The sequence below is a fragment of the Rissa tridactyla genome, chromosome 7 (genome assembly GCF_028500815.1).
Source record: "Rissa tridactyla isolate bRisTri1 chromosome 7, bRisTri1.patW.cur.20221130, whole genome shotgun sequence".
NCBI lineage: Eukaryota > Metazoa > Chordata > Aves > Charadriiformes > Laridae > Rissa > Rissa tridactyla.
Window position 1 is genome coordinate 18,128,979 of NC_071472.1, and position 15,725 is coordinate 18,144,703.

At 64.1% G+C, this 15,725-nt stretch overlaps 1 protein-coding gene across 1 annotated transcript; it reads right to left on the bottom strand.

Moving 5' to 3' along the window:
• Positions 1 to 5,088: 5,088 nt before the first annotated feature.
• Positions 5,089 to 15,449, bottom strand: IHH (Indian hedgehog signaling molecule). Its single transcript, XM_054209119.1, has 3 exons — positions 15,126 to 15,449; positions 8,763 to 9,024; positions 5,089 to 5,750 (listed from the first exon to the last, which is right to left on the bottom strand). The coding sequence occupies exons 1-3, from the start codon at positions 15,426 to 15,428 to the stop codon at positions 5,089 to 5,091; spliced, it is 1,227 nt and encodes a 408-aa protein (XP_054065094.1). The 5' UTR covers positions 15,429 to 15,449.
• Positions 15,450 to 15,725: the final 276 nt, after the last annotated feature.

The following is a 15,725-nucleotide window of genomic DNA, read 5'->3' on the forward strand; positions in this document are numbered from 1 at the left end:
CTGAAGGTCAGTGCCGCATACCTGCGGGGTTTCCCCTGGGGCCGTGTCCTGCTGGCGGTGGGAGCCTCCCACCTCGTAATGGGACCGTGTATGAGGTAATGGCTGATGCCTGCTGCCAGACCCCCTGCACGGTGCCCATCCGGCCCCGCTTGCCCCTTCCTTGCACCGAGGGTGGGCAACCACCGGCACCACCCCAACTCTGCCCGCCCTGCAGCAGGGAGGGGATACAGGAAAGGAAAGGTGGGCTTTGGTGTGTTAGTTCCTACCCCGCACTATGGGAGAGGGTGCTAGAGGGTGTCCCTCCAGCGGGAGGGCTGGCAGGGCTGGCTCCAGGCAGGGGAAGAGGGTGTCAGCCGCCTCCGTGGATCAGGGATGCTCTCTGCACCTGGGAGATGTGGGGTGGGCATGGGTGCAGAGGTGGGCACTGCCCTGCGGTGCTTGTGTCCTGTGGTCCTCACAGTGTCTATGCTATCGCCATGGGCCATGAGCATGTGCCCCTGCCTGTCCCCAGAGGGGGCAGGGATCAGGGACACAGGGACAACTGGGTGTTTCAGACACTGCCTGGGATATAAAGTGTCTGGGCTGGAAAGAGTAATTTGGGGGATTGGATGGTGATGCTGAGACCGGGGGGGTGTCCATGCCCGACCGGTGGGGTGGTGGGCGTGTGTCTGTCCGGGGGATAAAGGTATGTGTCGGGGGTGGATGTGTGTGTCTGTCTGTCCGTGGCTGTACAGGCACAGCGGGCTGTGGTGTGCTGCTGCCTGCTAGAGCACCTCCATCCCTGCCTGGGGGAAGCTGCCAAGTGCACGCAGAGGGACCTGGGGAGGGGCAGGACCACCCTGCAATGGGGGTGGGGGCTCCCAACATTGACCCCACGCTTGGGTGCCACAGCTGGGTTGAGAGAGGGTCAGGAGGTGGGGGCTTGGGCAGAGGGGGAGATGGCAGAGGCATTTGGGGTGCAGGATGGACTCCACATCCCACACCACGCACACTCCTGGGGCTCCTGTGGGCCTGGGGCTGGGGCACTGAGCCCCCCACCCTAACAGAGCTGCAGAGAGCAGGGTCCTGCCCCTGCCCCCGGAGCAGCAGCAGCACTCCGAAAAGCCATTAAGCTAAATTAAGCTAATGCAAGTGAGAGTGGGAGGCTGGTACGGGCTCCCTCTGCGGGCACACGCCGGCTGGCAGCGTGCAGGGCTGAGCCGGGCTGGGCAGCCTCTCCTGGGCTTTGCTGGAGGGGCTATGGGTCAGTCTGCCCTCACCACGAGGGGGATGCCCACAACCTGCTGTCCCAATGCCAGCAGGAACAGATATTTTGGGGTGACAACACCCCCCCCCATCACTGTCACAGCCCAGGGGATGGGGAACTGGTTGGACCCAGAGGTCCTGGACCACAGGGACAATTGAGCTTCTTGCCCAGGGATATTCCCCCCTCCGCAGGGGAAGGTTTAGTCTTGGAGTCCTGCAGGATCCGCACCCTGCCGTCATCTCCTGCACACACCGCTCAAATGTGCGTCACCCATGAACAGGAGGTGCTTTCGGGGTGCTCCGCTCCCACTCCCCCAGCCCCGACGTCTCCCACCACCCCTTGCCGGGACCCCAGCACCCAGCGTGCCAGCCTGGGGCCAGGTCCGGGGTTGGCTGGCGCTGCCATGGCAGAAGGCCATGGTGCAAGGGACAGACGGGAGAGGCGGGGACGGGGATAAGGTCCCCCCTTGTTAACAGCGCCGGACCCTGTAGCCTTTTCAAGGCGCTGAATAGGGGGTGGTACCTCTCCTCCCCTGAATTTGGGGCCGGGGGGGTGTTGGCGCTGGTTTAACATGCTCAGACAGGGCTGGAAGGATGGGGGGGGACACGCTACCCCAGATGGGAGCATGTGGGGGGTTTCTCCTTTCGCCACATGCCCTTCCTCTCCCTCCCGCCCACCATTCACATGGTAATGAGGACAAATTGATGGAGAGACATCCATTGTGGTACCCTCCAACCCCGGCCCTTCTGCCGGCCACCCACCAGCATCCCCATCCATCACCACCCAGCCAGGACCCTGGTGGGACCCCCCCCTGCTCAGGACTGGCACCCTGGGAGATGGGGCTGCTTCAGGTGCTCATGAGCAGTGGGGCAGCCCCCAGACTGCCCTGGCTCTCCTGGGGTTGAGTGACAAAGGGCTGGGGTGTGGGGGATAGCATCCAGGGAAGGAAGAGCCCCCCATAAGTCCAGTCTGTCAGCTGGACATCAATTCGTCCTCACCATCTTCGCCATGGGGCTTTATGGGTCTAGAGGGGAATTAATGGGGCTTCAGAAAGACCACAGAATCTTATTTATGGGTGTGCCCCCTTTCTTTTGCTGCCCTGGGGCCAGCCCAGAGCCAGGACCGCCCCCCCCCCCACACTTTCCCTGCTTCCACCCCAAAGCAGCCCCTTGAGACCCTGCAGCATCCTCCTAACGGGACAAGGAGCTGCTCCCCCACGCTCCCTGATACCCTAAAAACCTGGGCCTGGAGATAGGCTGCCCACAGCGCCACGGGACACCCAAAAGGGCACATCCTCTCCCTGCGCATCCACTGCCTCCGGCTGCCCACCCCGCGCCTGCGACGGCAGCTTGATTGAAATTTCACTCCATAAAGTGCTTCTCGAAGGCCTGACCCCGTGGCCCCCCTAGGGACCAATTTGTCCTTCTCTGTAATAAGAACCTAATTAAATTAGCTCAGCCGCCTCGCAGAGCCCTTAAATTAGCCACGGTGATGAGGGCCCTCGCTGACAGCCTGCTGCTGAATTGCTCCGCACGTGCCATGCTGTGGGGTCCAGGGAAAGCCCTGGGGGGACCCCGGTCCCAGCCCCCCTGGGGAAACCAAGGCAGGACAGCTTGGAGATGGGGCAGGGGGTGCACAGAGGGGTGTGTGGGTGGCACAGGTAAGGGGAGGCTGAGTGGGGTGCTGGCTGGTGGTCTTCCCTTCTGCTGGCATGGGGATGGGGTGGAGGGGGAACAGAGCTGGCGAGGGACAAGGGGACAGAGGCAGCAGTGACTAGCACTAGGCTAAAGTGACATCGGAAACCCGGCGTGCAGGGTACAGGGTCCATCTTCTCCAAGAGCACTGGGTTAGCGGGTGTTGTGGTGATGGAGAGGGTGGAAAAGGCTGTCCCAGCATGGCCAGGTGAGCCCTGGATGGAGAGGTGTCTCCAGCAGTCCTGTGGTGGTTGTCCCTACTACGTCCTGCCCCTCTTGCCCTAGTTTCCAGGTGGTCCTGGTTACAGCTTGGTCCCATGTAAGCTGAGTCACTTCTGCAGCCTCCCTGCCACCTGTAAGAGGCTGCCCACCTCCCCCGGCTACAGGGAAATGGGGAAGGAGAGCTCTTCCTTACCGGTGGGGGGCACTGGGGTGGCCAAGTGTTGCTCCTAGAGAAGAGCAAGACACTTTCTGTCCCTGCCTGCCCTGTTTATGATGGGCACTAAGTGTCCCTGATCCCTGCCTGCCCCTCCTCACACCAGAGCTCGGAGCGCCCGCTGGGAGACGATGGATTTATTGGGCCGTGTCCCCGACCAGGAAAGGTACATCCAGTGAAGAGACAAAAATACACCTGCTGTCAGCCGCGCTCGCGCTCTCTCACTTCGCCCTGGACAACAATCACCATAAAAACTGTGCTTTAAAATAATCTTTAAATAATTTCTGCTTTTTGTTTAAAAAAAAAAAAAAAATTCACCTTCCCCAACCAAACAGCGTTCCCCCCGGGCCCGCTCCCATCTCACCCTGCAATCGCCCACGCTGCCTCCCATCTATGGTACATACAAAGAGCAGATAAATAAATAAAGACGCGTGATGCTGCAGGGGGGATGCGGGTCACAACAGCCCCCCCCAGCCCCCTCACCTCCGCTAATGTGGAGCAGTGGGAGGCTGAGGCTCTAGCTAGGATTTGGGGGGGAGTTGTGTGGCTGCAGCTCTGATGGGAACCCCCCCCGCCAGGGTCCCAGGAGTGGGTGAGCAGCAATGAGTTACCCTGAGGGTTCGGGGTGCTGGGGAGGCCGGGGAGGTGAGGCCAAGGCAGGGTCTGGAGCATGGGGAGTTTTTTAGCTTTGGGGTGGGAAAAGCCTGGCTTTGGGCTGAGCCAGCTCAGGACAGGATGCCGGGAAGGCAAGGGTGGGAGCGCTTTCTCCCCAGACACTTTCCTTCCCTGGCTCCAGCAGGCTGGGGTTGCAGCCCTGGCTCTCCCCACCCCTGCTCCCACCCAGTGCGTGCCCATGCCCGGCTGGCACTCGCACCCTGCTGCCCACACGCCTGCCTCCCCAGCCTCCTCTTGCCAGCCAGAGCTCTCAGTGCTGTCATGGTGTCCCCACGGGCATGCCCAGCTGGGTGGCTACGGTGCTGGCTTTGGGCAAAGCACGGGGTCCTGCTCCCCAGCCTCTGGCTCCAGCGTCACTTGTGCCACTAAGTCATGGGTCTTGCGCCAGAGCCATGCCAGACCCTCCAGCTCTGTCTGTGCCCCCCAGGCATACAGGGACTGGTTTTGATGCCCTGCTACACCCTCATCCAGGGCTAAAGGCAAGGCACAGTCCCAGTACCTGGGTCACCCTCCTGCCAGCTGCCACCTCCCAGGGGTGGGAATGGCATCACCCACCCTCCTGCCCGGGCTGCTCAGAAAATGGCACTGGGTCCCCGTTCCCAAATCCTCCCCAGCGGGTGCAGGCAAGCTGGGAGCCCTGCGGGAGCAGCCTGCAGCCAGGGGCTCTCTCCTCTCCCTGCTCCCCCTCGTCTATCAGACCTCCATCGTTAGCTAATTCTGCACACGCACACGCACATCACACGCACACACACAAATAGCAGCATGTGGATCCAGCCGGGAGCACCCCCATGTCCAAGGGGGGACCCTTCCTGCCTCCCCCCTTGCCCCCAGGAACAGGGGGTGAGGAGGGGGCAGTGGGCATGGAGGAGGCACACCGGGGAGCCCCAGTGCCCCCTAACTGGGAGGTGGCTGTGCCCCGAGCAGGCAGGGCTGGAGGCAGCTCCCCATGAGCACCCAGCTTTGGGAGGGGATGCTGGCCCCCACCGAGCCACCCCACAGCCACCGCCTCCGCCAGCAGTGCCGGCTGGGGTGCACCCTCAGCTCTCTGCCTGGGGTACCCCCAGGGGGTGGAAGCTGTCGGGGGGCAGGAGCAGCCTGCCCAGGCGGTAGAGCAGCCCCGAGTACCAGTGCACCCCGTCCCCCTGCACCCCTGACCACCCCACCAGGCTGTGGTAGAGCCGGAGCGGCCAGAAGGCCAGCTGCGCCAGATGTTGCTCCTGCACCAGGGCGAAGCATGAGGCCACCACGCCATCCACCACCAGCGTCCCGTGGCGCGTCAGCGGGGCGTAGGCTCCCACATCCCTCCGGTCCTGCACCCCTACCACCTCAGCAGGCTGCAAACCACCTCCCCCCACCGCCACCAGCACGAAATGTCCGGGGCGCACACGGCTGGCGAAGGTGGGATGGAAGTGGGTGGCGGGCGCCGAGGCGTTCTCAGCCACGAAGAGCAGGTGGGTGGGCGTCAGGGCCAGGCGCCGGGGGGGCTCCCGCGTCTCGATGACGTGGAAGGAGGTGAGGGCGCGGGGCTCCTTGTCCAGGAAAGCCAAGAAGTCGCTGTAGGTGGGCCTGCCTGCTCCGTCCATTGCCAGCACCCGCTGACCCGGGCGCAGCGCCCACAGTGGCATCTGGGCACCGTCCTCCAGCGTCGCCAGCGCCCGCCCGGGGAAGCAGCCCCCCGTCTTCGCAGCGGCTGAGTGCTCTGCGTGGGGAGAGAGAGGACAGGAGGGTTACCCATCTGCCAGACCCCCAGCATCACCCTTCCACGGCGCACAAAAACCTTCCCAAAGCTGCCCAGTGTTGCCCACCCAGGGATAACCCTGCCTAGGCATCACCAACGTGCATGTGTCCCCTACACACCCCCAGCCACCAATCCAGCCTCCCTGGGCACCTGTTCCCCAACCACCATGTCACTGGGGTTGGCCCTTGGGGGCTCGAGCCACGTGTGGCAGCACCTGCTCCCTGACACAGCGCCAGGGCACTGGGAATTTTCTGCACAGCCAGATCCCGATACCTGCCTGGCACAGCCATAGCCCCGAATGCACAAGGCAGTGCCAGGGGGCACCCGAAGCTTGAAAGAGGGGAGGCAGATCCCTGAGCTGGTGGCAGGCTGAGGAGCAGTGTCTGGTCGCACTCTGCATGCCCATAGCATCCCCATCCCCTGCAGTCCCGGGTACCTCTGGGAAGGATGCTACAAGGAACAGCGCAGGGTGCAGTGCCCTCCCCCAGCACCACCGCACACCCCCACCCCACACTGCAGCCCCGCTCCCTTCTCCCGCTTGCTCACCCCTGCACCGCTGATGCCAGACAACCCCCTCTCTGAGCTGCAGGAAAGTGTCACAGCCTGTGGCCATCATCAGGCAAAAGCTGACAGCCTCCTGAGCAGGGCTTCGCTAGCAGTTGTCACAGGGTAAAGCACCCAAATTCTCTGGGGCTTGTTGCCTGGGATGGTGGCACAGTGGTCCTACCCCTCCCCAGACGAAAAGATGCAGCAAGTCATCTGGTGTCACCAGGGGCCCATCCTGGCACTCAGCGGGGGAACCTGGCTTTCCAAGGAATGGTGCTCAGCTCCTACAGCAGCCCTGGTCCCCCAAGCCCCAGCAACCCCCACCTTAGGGTCTATTTGATGCCCTCCCACCGTCTGCCAGGGGCATCTCATCTAGGGTCCTGCTCCTGGCCCAGCCTCAAGATCCCAGCCCTGCCTCGGGGCCCTCTCCCAACTCCCCCATCTAATCCCTGAGTGTCCCCACCCAGATGGGACTGCCCCCCACCCCTCCCCAGCTTCAGGAAGAGCCAAATCCCAGCCCCCAGGCCCATGAAGAGAGGCATCCATCGCTGGGACAGAATCCTTTTATTGCTCAGCCGAGGTGCAGCGCCCACCCCATGCCTGCCCCGGAGGCCAGGTCCCAAATCCTGCACCCCGCAGCCCCAGGCAGGTGGCAGAGCCATGGGGAGGGGCTGGCAGGAGGGCAAGAGGGGCACCTGGCAGAAGTGGGGGGCACAGGCGCTGGGCATGAAGGGGTGAGCAGGTGCTGGGGGGGGGACCCGAGGAGACACAATACATACAACAGGCCACGTGGCCATCCGTACAAAAATAAAAGCCATTTACTAAGAGGCAAGGGCAGCCCGGCTGCCCTCTGTACACAGCGCTGGGGGGTGTGTGTCATGATCTGCACCCCACAGCCTCCACCACGCATCCCCAGGCTCCCCACGGCCTCGGGTATAAATATGTGGGACCCAGAGCCCTGGGGAGCCGCTGCAGAGCGAGGGGGCTGTGGCCAGCCTCCAGAAGCCTCAGGGCCCCGGGCTGCAGCCTGGGTCACGGCATCCCTCTTCGGTCGGTCCAGGGGAGAATCCCGGGATTCAAGAGCCTCCGTCCTTCTCCAGGGGCACAGCCCCCCACTCCTCTGGCCATCCCCAAGGCTCTGGGGTCATGGTCCTTGCTTCGGAGCCTGGCCCCACTCCTCCGGCCAGCCCCACAGGGCACCCTGGGGCGCGGGGGTTCTTCGCCCACGCTTTGTCCCTCTTCTTCGGGGGCGCGTCGCTCCCTCTCTGCGGCGCGGTCGCCGCACCTCCATCGCCGGCCGGCGTTGCGCCCGTCCTGGCATCGGCACGGGGGAGCGGGTCAGCGCGGGGGGGCAGGCTGGCGTCTGGGGGTGTCAGGCCGCTGGCCGCGGGCTAGGGCAGTAGGACAGGCAGAGTGCGGTGGGAGCCGAGCCCGGGGACAAGGGACGCGGGGCAGCGCCGGTGTAACCAGCCCTGGCACCACCGTGGCACACGGATGCGTGGGCATGTCTGTGGGTATGTGTGTGCCGCCACGGCCCCTCTCCCTGTGCGTGGGCCAGTGCTCTGGGTGCAGACATGGTCCTCTGGCACGGCGGCCATATGCCGGTTCGGTGCCGGTCGAGGCTGCCTCCGCGCCCACGCAAGCCCACGCACAGGCAGAGCCCTTCCCAGCCTGTCGCGACATGGGCACGCAAGCGTCCGAGCAGCAGCGTGGGGCGCTGCTGCCCTCTGCCGCACGCAGCCAGCGCCGCCGCGCCGCCGGGAGATGCGCGGAACCCGGGGATGCAGCATCCCAAGCAGGGCAGCTTTTCCCCGGGCTGCGGGGGCGCCTTGCACCCCACGCAATCCCATCCCACACACGGGCAGGGCCTGAAAACAGCCTTCCCCCCCCCCCCGCCGCTGCACCGCACGGGGGGAAGCAGACACCAGCAGCAACAACAGCATCCCTCGCTCCAGTCCAGGTGCCTCTGCCCCCCGGCAGCCCCAGCTCCACTCCCCTCTGCAGAAGAAGCTGCACGGCAGAGAGCTGATCCCAGGGCACCCTGGCCTGTCCCCGCCTGGGTGTCCCTGTCCCCAGACAGTCCGGGCTGGATGGGGCTGAGGGTGGGCAGCTGGGCACTAAGGGACTGCAAGGGCAGGGGAGAGAGATGCGATGGGCAGACTGGGGGGGGACAGGCTGGGGAAAAAGGGGACGTGGGGTGGGAAAAGGAGGCGACTAGAGAGGGTGGGTCTGGTTGCATGGCTGTGGGATGGGGAATTTGCCCCATGGCACTGCTGGCCGCAGGTGTGTGACTCACTCCCTACACAACTGTCTGCCCCTGATAGGGAAATCAGGCTGCAAGGGCCAGCACCCCCCTAGGAGCACCCTACCCACCCAGCCAGGCTCCCCAGGCTCCCAGCCCCACTCACTGCCCTCCCCTGGCCTTACCTGACTTGACGGAGCAGTGGATGTGCGCCTTAGACTCGTAGTAGACCCAGTCGAAGCCAGCCTCCACGGCCAGGCGAGCCAGCATGCCGTACTTGTTGCGGTCCCGGTCTGAGGTCGTGATGTCCACAGCTCGGCCCTCGTAATGCAGAGACTCCTCTGAGTGGTGCCCGTCCTCGTCCCAGCCCTCTGTCACCCGCAGCTTCACCCCCGGCCACTGATTCATGACAGAGATGGCCAGGGAATTCAAGCGGTCCTTGCAGCGCTGTGGGGCAGAAAGGCAGAGTCAGTAAAAGCTTTTTAGAGGTGGGGGTTGGCTGTCTGGTTGGCAGGTTGTATCCCATCATGTTTCCACAAAGCCTCTCTGGGTCCTCAGAGTGTCTGAGGGCTGGCCCAGCAGAGGAAGGTCTCAGAACATGAGGTGCCTTGTCCATCCCATGCCCTCCAGACTCCTCGCAGTGCCCCAAAACCCCTTGTTTGACACAACATCTCCCAAGGATGTGCACCCCATTTGGGTGCTCATCTCCCCCTCCACTTCTCCCCTCACGTTCCCAGCTTGTTGAAGAGCCCGTCGGGCAGCAGAGCTTTGGTCAGGGTGAAATACCCTCTCTGCTCCTCAGCCACCTTCCCCATGCTAGCACTGCCCCAGGGGCTCCCAGCTGACAGGAGGATGTGGGAGTTGAGACCCTGCTGCCTCCTCACTTGGAGGATCCCCCAGGGTCTCCAGCACTGTTCGCAGGCACAAATGAAACAACCCGCCCAGTCCTCAGCACAGCTCTGCTTGGTGTCACTCCTCGAGTCCTGAGGCACAAGGACACAGCACTGGGCAGCTTCATAGCTTCATCCAGCCTCTGCTCACGTGGGAAATGCCAAACCTGCCCAAGAGCTCTGTTGCGCTGGAGCAGAAAGGATGTGGGGTGAAGACCCCTCCAACACTCCCTACCACAAGGGCTGAAATTCCGGGGCTGAGGAACACCAGCGGATCCTAAAAGACCCAGACCTGGTGGCCGCAGAGGTCACACAAGCAAGGCAACTGTCCTGCCTTGTCCCCCCCTGCTGCTGTCCTCCCCAGACAGACCCAGACGTCTACACCACAGCCCTCCCAGCCTTGCCCTGCACTGCCCACGTCCCCCAGCCACAGCTGCATCGCAGGGAAGGACCAAGCCCCTGCGTGCTTGGCTTGCAAAAGTACAGACCGCACTTCTGGTCCCTTCCCCTGCTGCAAAAGGGATGGAGGAGAGGTAGAAAAGATGTAGGAAGAGCAATACAGGAGCTTCTACACGAAAACAGGTGAATGGACTAGGATTGTGCAGCCTGGAAAGGAGATGCTGGGGTGTGGGGGGGTGGTCCCTGAGCGCTATAAAATCAGGGTGAAGGACAGAGCATTTATGGTCATGCATGAGGCCAGTTCTGGGAAGCATTAAATGAAACAACTGGGCAGCAGCCTAAAAAACAGCCACTGTGGGGGGCATTTTTGCACGATGCCCAGCTTGGCCCTGGAACTCCCCATCATGGGATGTCACGGGTCATGAGACACAGTCACGGTGAGCATGAGCCAGGGCTATAAAACCCGATGCTGGCTACACCCCTGGGCTCAGAAATGCCCCAGCACTGCTTCCACAGGGAGTTGCTCCCCAAAAATATGGTCCCTCACCCTATCCCCAAGCACCTGCTCCGTCCAGGGGAGGTGGGCAGTGCTGCTCTCGGGGAAACCAGCTTGCGCTTGGCAGGGTCCGGGCTCTGGGAAGGGTAGTGCCAGGCAGGCCTTTGCCCCACATGGGGCGGGGGAGCACCTCTGCCCTCGTCCCACGGCTCCCTGGGTGTGGGGAGATAAGCCAGGAAGGTGTTGGACAAACAGTTGCCAGGTGAGTGGAGAAGGAGGGAGGGGAGCGACTTTTGTTCCCATCCAACACCACCGTGGTACCACTTGCCACATGGCACAAACAGCTCCCAAGGTCCCCAGCACCCCGAGGACCCCACAGAGAAGGGCAGTAAGGGGGTTCCAGGGCTGGAGGCAGGCAGGGATTCCGCGACGCCCCTCTGGATCCCCCAGGCCATCACTCCAGGCGTCCCATGCCAGCACCCCACTCTGAGCACCCCTACTGCCAACTCTTCGGTCCTCCAGGGGCACCCTGCTGGCACACAAACACCGAGACCCTCCAACCCCTGTCCCCCAGGCAGGGACACCGCCTGCCACCAGCCCCTGGATCAAGGCCACCCTTCCCTAGCGGGACCCACCTGGGCTGCCCTGTCCCCTGCATGTGCCTCTCCTGCCCAAGGGTCCCACCATCTCCCCCCCCTCCCCGCCCGGGGCATCTCCCAGCTGCCTGCCCGGCTGGGCACACAGCTCCGGAGCAGCCTGCCCCGGGCTACCGAGACGGGCGGCTCTGCCTGTGCCTTTGGTGGCCAGCAGGTGTCAGAGCACGGGCAGGGACCGGCAGGGAGCCGGTACCGACGGGCAGGGAGCCGACAGCGACGGGCAGGGGAGGGTCGAGGAGAAAGCAGGTACCGAGGGGTGGGGAGCAGGCACGGACAAACAGGGCAGCAGCGAGAAAGGAGCAGGTATGGATGGGCAGGGAACAGGCAACTCTGAGCAGGGAGCAGGCAGTGATGGGCAAGAGCAAGTGGGTGGGGATGGGCAGGGAGCAGGCACGGGCAGCAGGGAGCAGGCACAGATGGGCAGGGAGCAGGTAGGGACGGACGCTGCCTGCCCAGGGGCTCTGCTGCCTGCACAGACAGGTAGGAAGGGACCAAGAAACCTGTGGGCTTGGGTTGTCTGCAGGGTCTGTGCTTGCCGGGGGCTGCAGAGAGAGCCCACCTCCTCCCCATGCACAGCCCGGAGGGACTACAGCATCCTCGGGGACCAGGGTGACCATGCCTGCCTGCCTGCCTGCATGGCATGGTCCCCCTCCTGCCTGGGGGTGAACACAAGGTATCTTAAGGTGATGACAAAGATGTGGAAATGCCACTGTGGCCCACGGGCCCTGCGGGGCCCAGGCTGGAGTGGGTTGTCCGAGCTTAGCCATGTGGCACTGAGCCTTTGCCATGGCTCACCAGCTCCAGCACTGTTCTGGTGCCTGGCCAGGAGGCTGAAACCCATGCAACAGGCATATAGCAGGGTTTGGGGGGGAAGGCAAGTGATGACAGTGTGTGAGGTGGGGGGCACAGCTTGTCCCTGTAGTGGCACTGGGCACCCCCAGGCTACGTGCAGGATGGGGCTCCATGCCACCACACGGAGCTGGCTGCCTCTGTGCTGTCCCATGCACATCACAGTGGAGACCCCAGGGATTTTGGACTGGGTTGAGCAGAGATGTTCTCCCTGCTGACCAGCACTGGCATCACTCTCTTCTCGTGATCAGGCTGGGTACAGGACCATGTAGTCAAACCCCTTTTGGGAAGACAGCAGGTCTGGAAGGAAGGGCACAGCTCCAAGGTGGGACACAGACAGCAGGGACCCCAGGGATATCTCAGAAGAGGTATGCAGGATGCTCAAGTGGGACCACAGCCTCAGCACAGGGGTTGTGGATGGAGCATGTTTGGTGACAGCTACCCCAATGCCCGAGGCTGGCCAAGAGAAGAGGGCTCCCACTAGCATCTGCCCCCCAACGTGAGGTTTCTCCCAAAGGAAGCCAAGAGTCCTGTCCCACGGTCTCCATGGGCAATTCCTCACCACTGCAAGGATGGTCTTGGTACCAGTTGGGCCAATGTTGGCTGCAAAGGGTGATGGCTGTGGAAGGGAGAGGCTTTGGGTTGGGACTTCATGGGGGCAGGGGGCCGGGGACATTCCTGGGCCAGTCTGCCGGGGAGAGGTGAGGCGGGCTCTGCCTCCAGCCTTATCTCAGCGCCTCCGAGTGGGACCAACAAGAGCAAACACACTGGAATTCTTGAGGAAGATGAAACGATAAAGGAAAGGCAGGCAGAGAGCAGCACTACCCACCCCCCCAAGCAGGCGGCATCTTCCGGCTGCCTGGGACACCCAGACCCTTGGACTTGGGGAAAGAAAACAGGTTTGAAGTGAGTCAACAGCAGTAAAAGCCAGCGCACTGGGGGAAGGGACAAGGAGTTGGGTCGATGGCCTTTCCCAACCCATAGCAACACAAGGTATGGCACCAGAGCCAGAGCTTGCACATCTGGGGGCATCTCCCACAGCCAGAGGCCACAGGGCAAGACAGAGGGCTGTGGGATGGCAGTGAGCTACCAGAAGTCAAGCCACCTCCACAGTAATGGGGACAATTCCCTGCAGAGCTGCCCAAGCCACAGTGGTACCCATCTGTGCACAAACGTGCAGTGGCTAGGGATACTGCGGGGGGCAGGAGCCCTTATTTGGGCCACCTAAGAGGACCAGGGACTTTCCAGGTACCATGTCAACAAGGTAGCGGGACAGTGGGAAGTGTGGGGTTGGCAGGTGGGACACGGAGCCTTCCCTCTCCCAGGGGTGCCGGAGGGCACTGGCTGGGTTAGGGCAGGCGGTGGGAGCACTGGGAACACAGCCAGAAGCACTCTCTTTCATCCAACTCAAGCATACGATGGCACCCGCTTCTCTGATGCACAGACTAGCAAAGCTGACTGCTTCCTCAGTACCCCTGAGGCTGTTCCCTAGGGGATGCAGGCTCCAGCCCAGCCCCAGGACCCCAGTGACCAGCAACCATGACTTGTGCAACTCCCCAAGCTTGATGCTGCCTCACAGTGGGTCTTGGTCCCTCTGCTGCAGTCCCCCAGCTTGAGAACCACCCTGGAGCACGGCCCCTGCCCTCAGGGACCTGGCCCCAGGGCACGTGGGGTTGCAGAGCTGTCAAGCCAGCACCCAAGCAGCTTCTCCTCCCGCTGTTACCAACACCTCAGTCACAAACCACGTCCAGAGCCCCCTCAGTGCCTGCCACCATGGCCATCTGTGCTCACCCACCCGCCAGCCCCAGCCTGGGAGCTGCAGCGGTCAGCCGGACAGCCCTGGCTCCCCTCCGCCTCCCCCGGGAGCTTCCTCAGGCTGTAACCCAGTGCTGAGGCTGGTGGCCAGGTTTCTTAGCAAGGCCGTGCGGCTCCTTATCTGCATTCCTGAAACCCTCAGGCATTCTCCTGGCAATATTAAAACACAGAGTAACCTTCGTCCAGCATCACCTCCCCCCGCTCCCTGTGCCGCTGTCCTCTGTCCGTGTCCCCCCCCCCCTTCCCACTGGACCAGGGCACTTGTCAGCTGGCTGCAGCAGGGCATCTGCAATAACAGGTTGTCTCCGTCCCTGAGCACAGCAAATTGAGGGCAGCCTCCACCGGGCACCCTTCACCATCCCACACAAGACACGTAGGAATGGGGCACTAAGGCACAGCACAGGGTTTCGGTGACAGAGTGGGGACAAGGACAGGAAGGGTGCTCCTGGAGCCCAGCTTGCTGCTCTGCCCACTCCCCTCCCTGCCAGCACACCGGGGTCTGCTCTGCCCCTCGGCTCCGACAGGCAGGCTGCCTGCTCTGCCAGCTGGTAGGCAGAGCAGAGGGGCAAGAGCAGGGTGGGTGTGGTGCAGTGGGGCAGGGTGCTGCCAGCTCAGGGGACAGGGGGACATGGGTTGCGGGACAGCAGGGCAGGTTCTGGCAGCTCAAGAGACAGGGGAACGTGGGTTGGGGGACAGCAGGGCAGGTTCTGCCACCTCAGGGGACAGGGGGACATGGGTTGGGGGACAGCAGGGCAGGTTGCTGCCAGTTCAGGAGGCACAAGGGCACACCTCGGGGTGCAGCAGAGATGGGTGCCACCGGCTCCGAGGGACAAAGAGGCAAGGTGCTGCCCCCCTGGGGGACAGGGTGCTGCCGGCTCGCGGGGCAGCGTGCTGCTGGCTCGGGAGGCACAAGGGCACATCTCCAGGGTGAAGCAAACATGGGTGCCACAGGGTCCGAGGGGCAGCGAGGCAAGGTGTTGCCATCCCGGGGGACAGGGTGCTGCCCCCGCGGGGGACAGGGTGCTGCCAGCTCGCAGGGCAGCGTGCTGCCGGCTCGGGAGGCACAAGGGCACACCTCCAGGGTGCAGCAGACATGAGTGCCACCGGGTCCGACGGGCAGTGGGGCAAGGTGCTGCCATCCCGGGGGACAGGGTGCTGCCGGCTCCGGGCGCAGGCTGCTGCCGTATCAAGGCGCAGCGGGACGGGCTGCTGCCCGCTCCGGCTCCGACGCGCCCAGCCCAGACCAAGCGGCAGAGCTTTGCGGAGCCCGGCGAAGGGAGATGCCCGGGATGCCCGGGGCAGGACGGGGAAGCCGCAGCGCCGGGTCCCCCGCTTCTGGCCGCGCTGTCCCAGGAGAGCTGGGCTCAGGGCGCTCCCGGGCGGCCCCCGGTGCCCGCAGGTGCCCGGCGCGGGGGGGAGAAGCGGGCGGCGGCGGGGCCGTACCTGGGTCATGAGCCGGTCGGCGCCGGTGTTCTCCTCGTCCTTGAAGATGATGTCGGGGTTGTAGTTGGGCGTGAGCTCCTTGAAGCGCTCCGAGTTACGCGCGATCTTGCCCTCGTAGCGGCCGCTGGCCCCCAGCGTCTTCTCGGGGACGTTGGGGCTGAACTGCTTGTATGCGAGGGGGATGAGCTTGCGGGGCGGGCGGCGGCGGCTGCCCACCACCCTGCCCGGCCCGCAGCCGCGCACGGCCGGCGCCAGCAGCAGCGCGCACCCGCTCAGCAGCAGCAGCAGCCGCGCCGGCTTCATGGCGCGCCCGGCGGCCCCGGGGCGGCCCGGGGGACCGGCGGCTCCGGGGGCCCCGCTAGGTTCGGCCGCCGCTCCCGCCGCCCGCCCCGGGGCTCCCCATGCGGCGCGCAGCCGGCGGGCAGGTGCCGGTGCCGGTGGCGGCGGCGGTGGCGGCGGCGGGGCGCGGCGGCTGGCCGGCGCGGGTGCGCTCCGGTTGCCCGGTGCGGCGGGCCGGTGTCGGCCCGCTCTGAGCTGCCGTTGGCCCGGCGGCGGCAATAAATAGCGAAGGGCCGTTTGTTTTGGCAGGCGAGCGGCCGC

What these genes read in the sequence shown, in the direction of transcription:
- IHH (XM_054209119.1), bottom strand. Translation starts at nt 15,428, where the DNA reads ATGAAGCCGGCGCGGCTGCTGCTGCTGCTGAGCGGGTGCGCGCTGCTG. An exon ending in CCGACCGGCTCATGACCCAG is followed by an intron (nt 9,025 to 15,125) that starts GTACGGCCCCGC and finishes TCTGCCCCACAG; the next exon opens with CGCTGCAAGGACCGCTTGAA. An exon ending in CCACTGCTCCGTCAAGTCAG is followed by an intron (nt 5,751 to 8,762) that starts GTAAGGCCAGGG and finishes CTCCCCACGCAG; the next exon opens with AGCACTCAGCCGCTGCGAAG.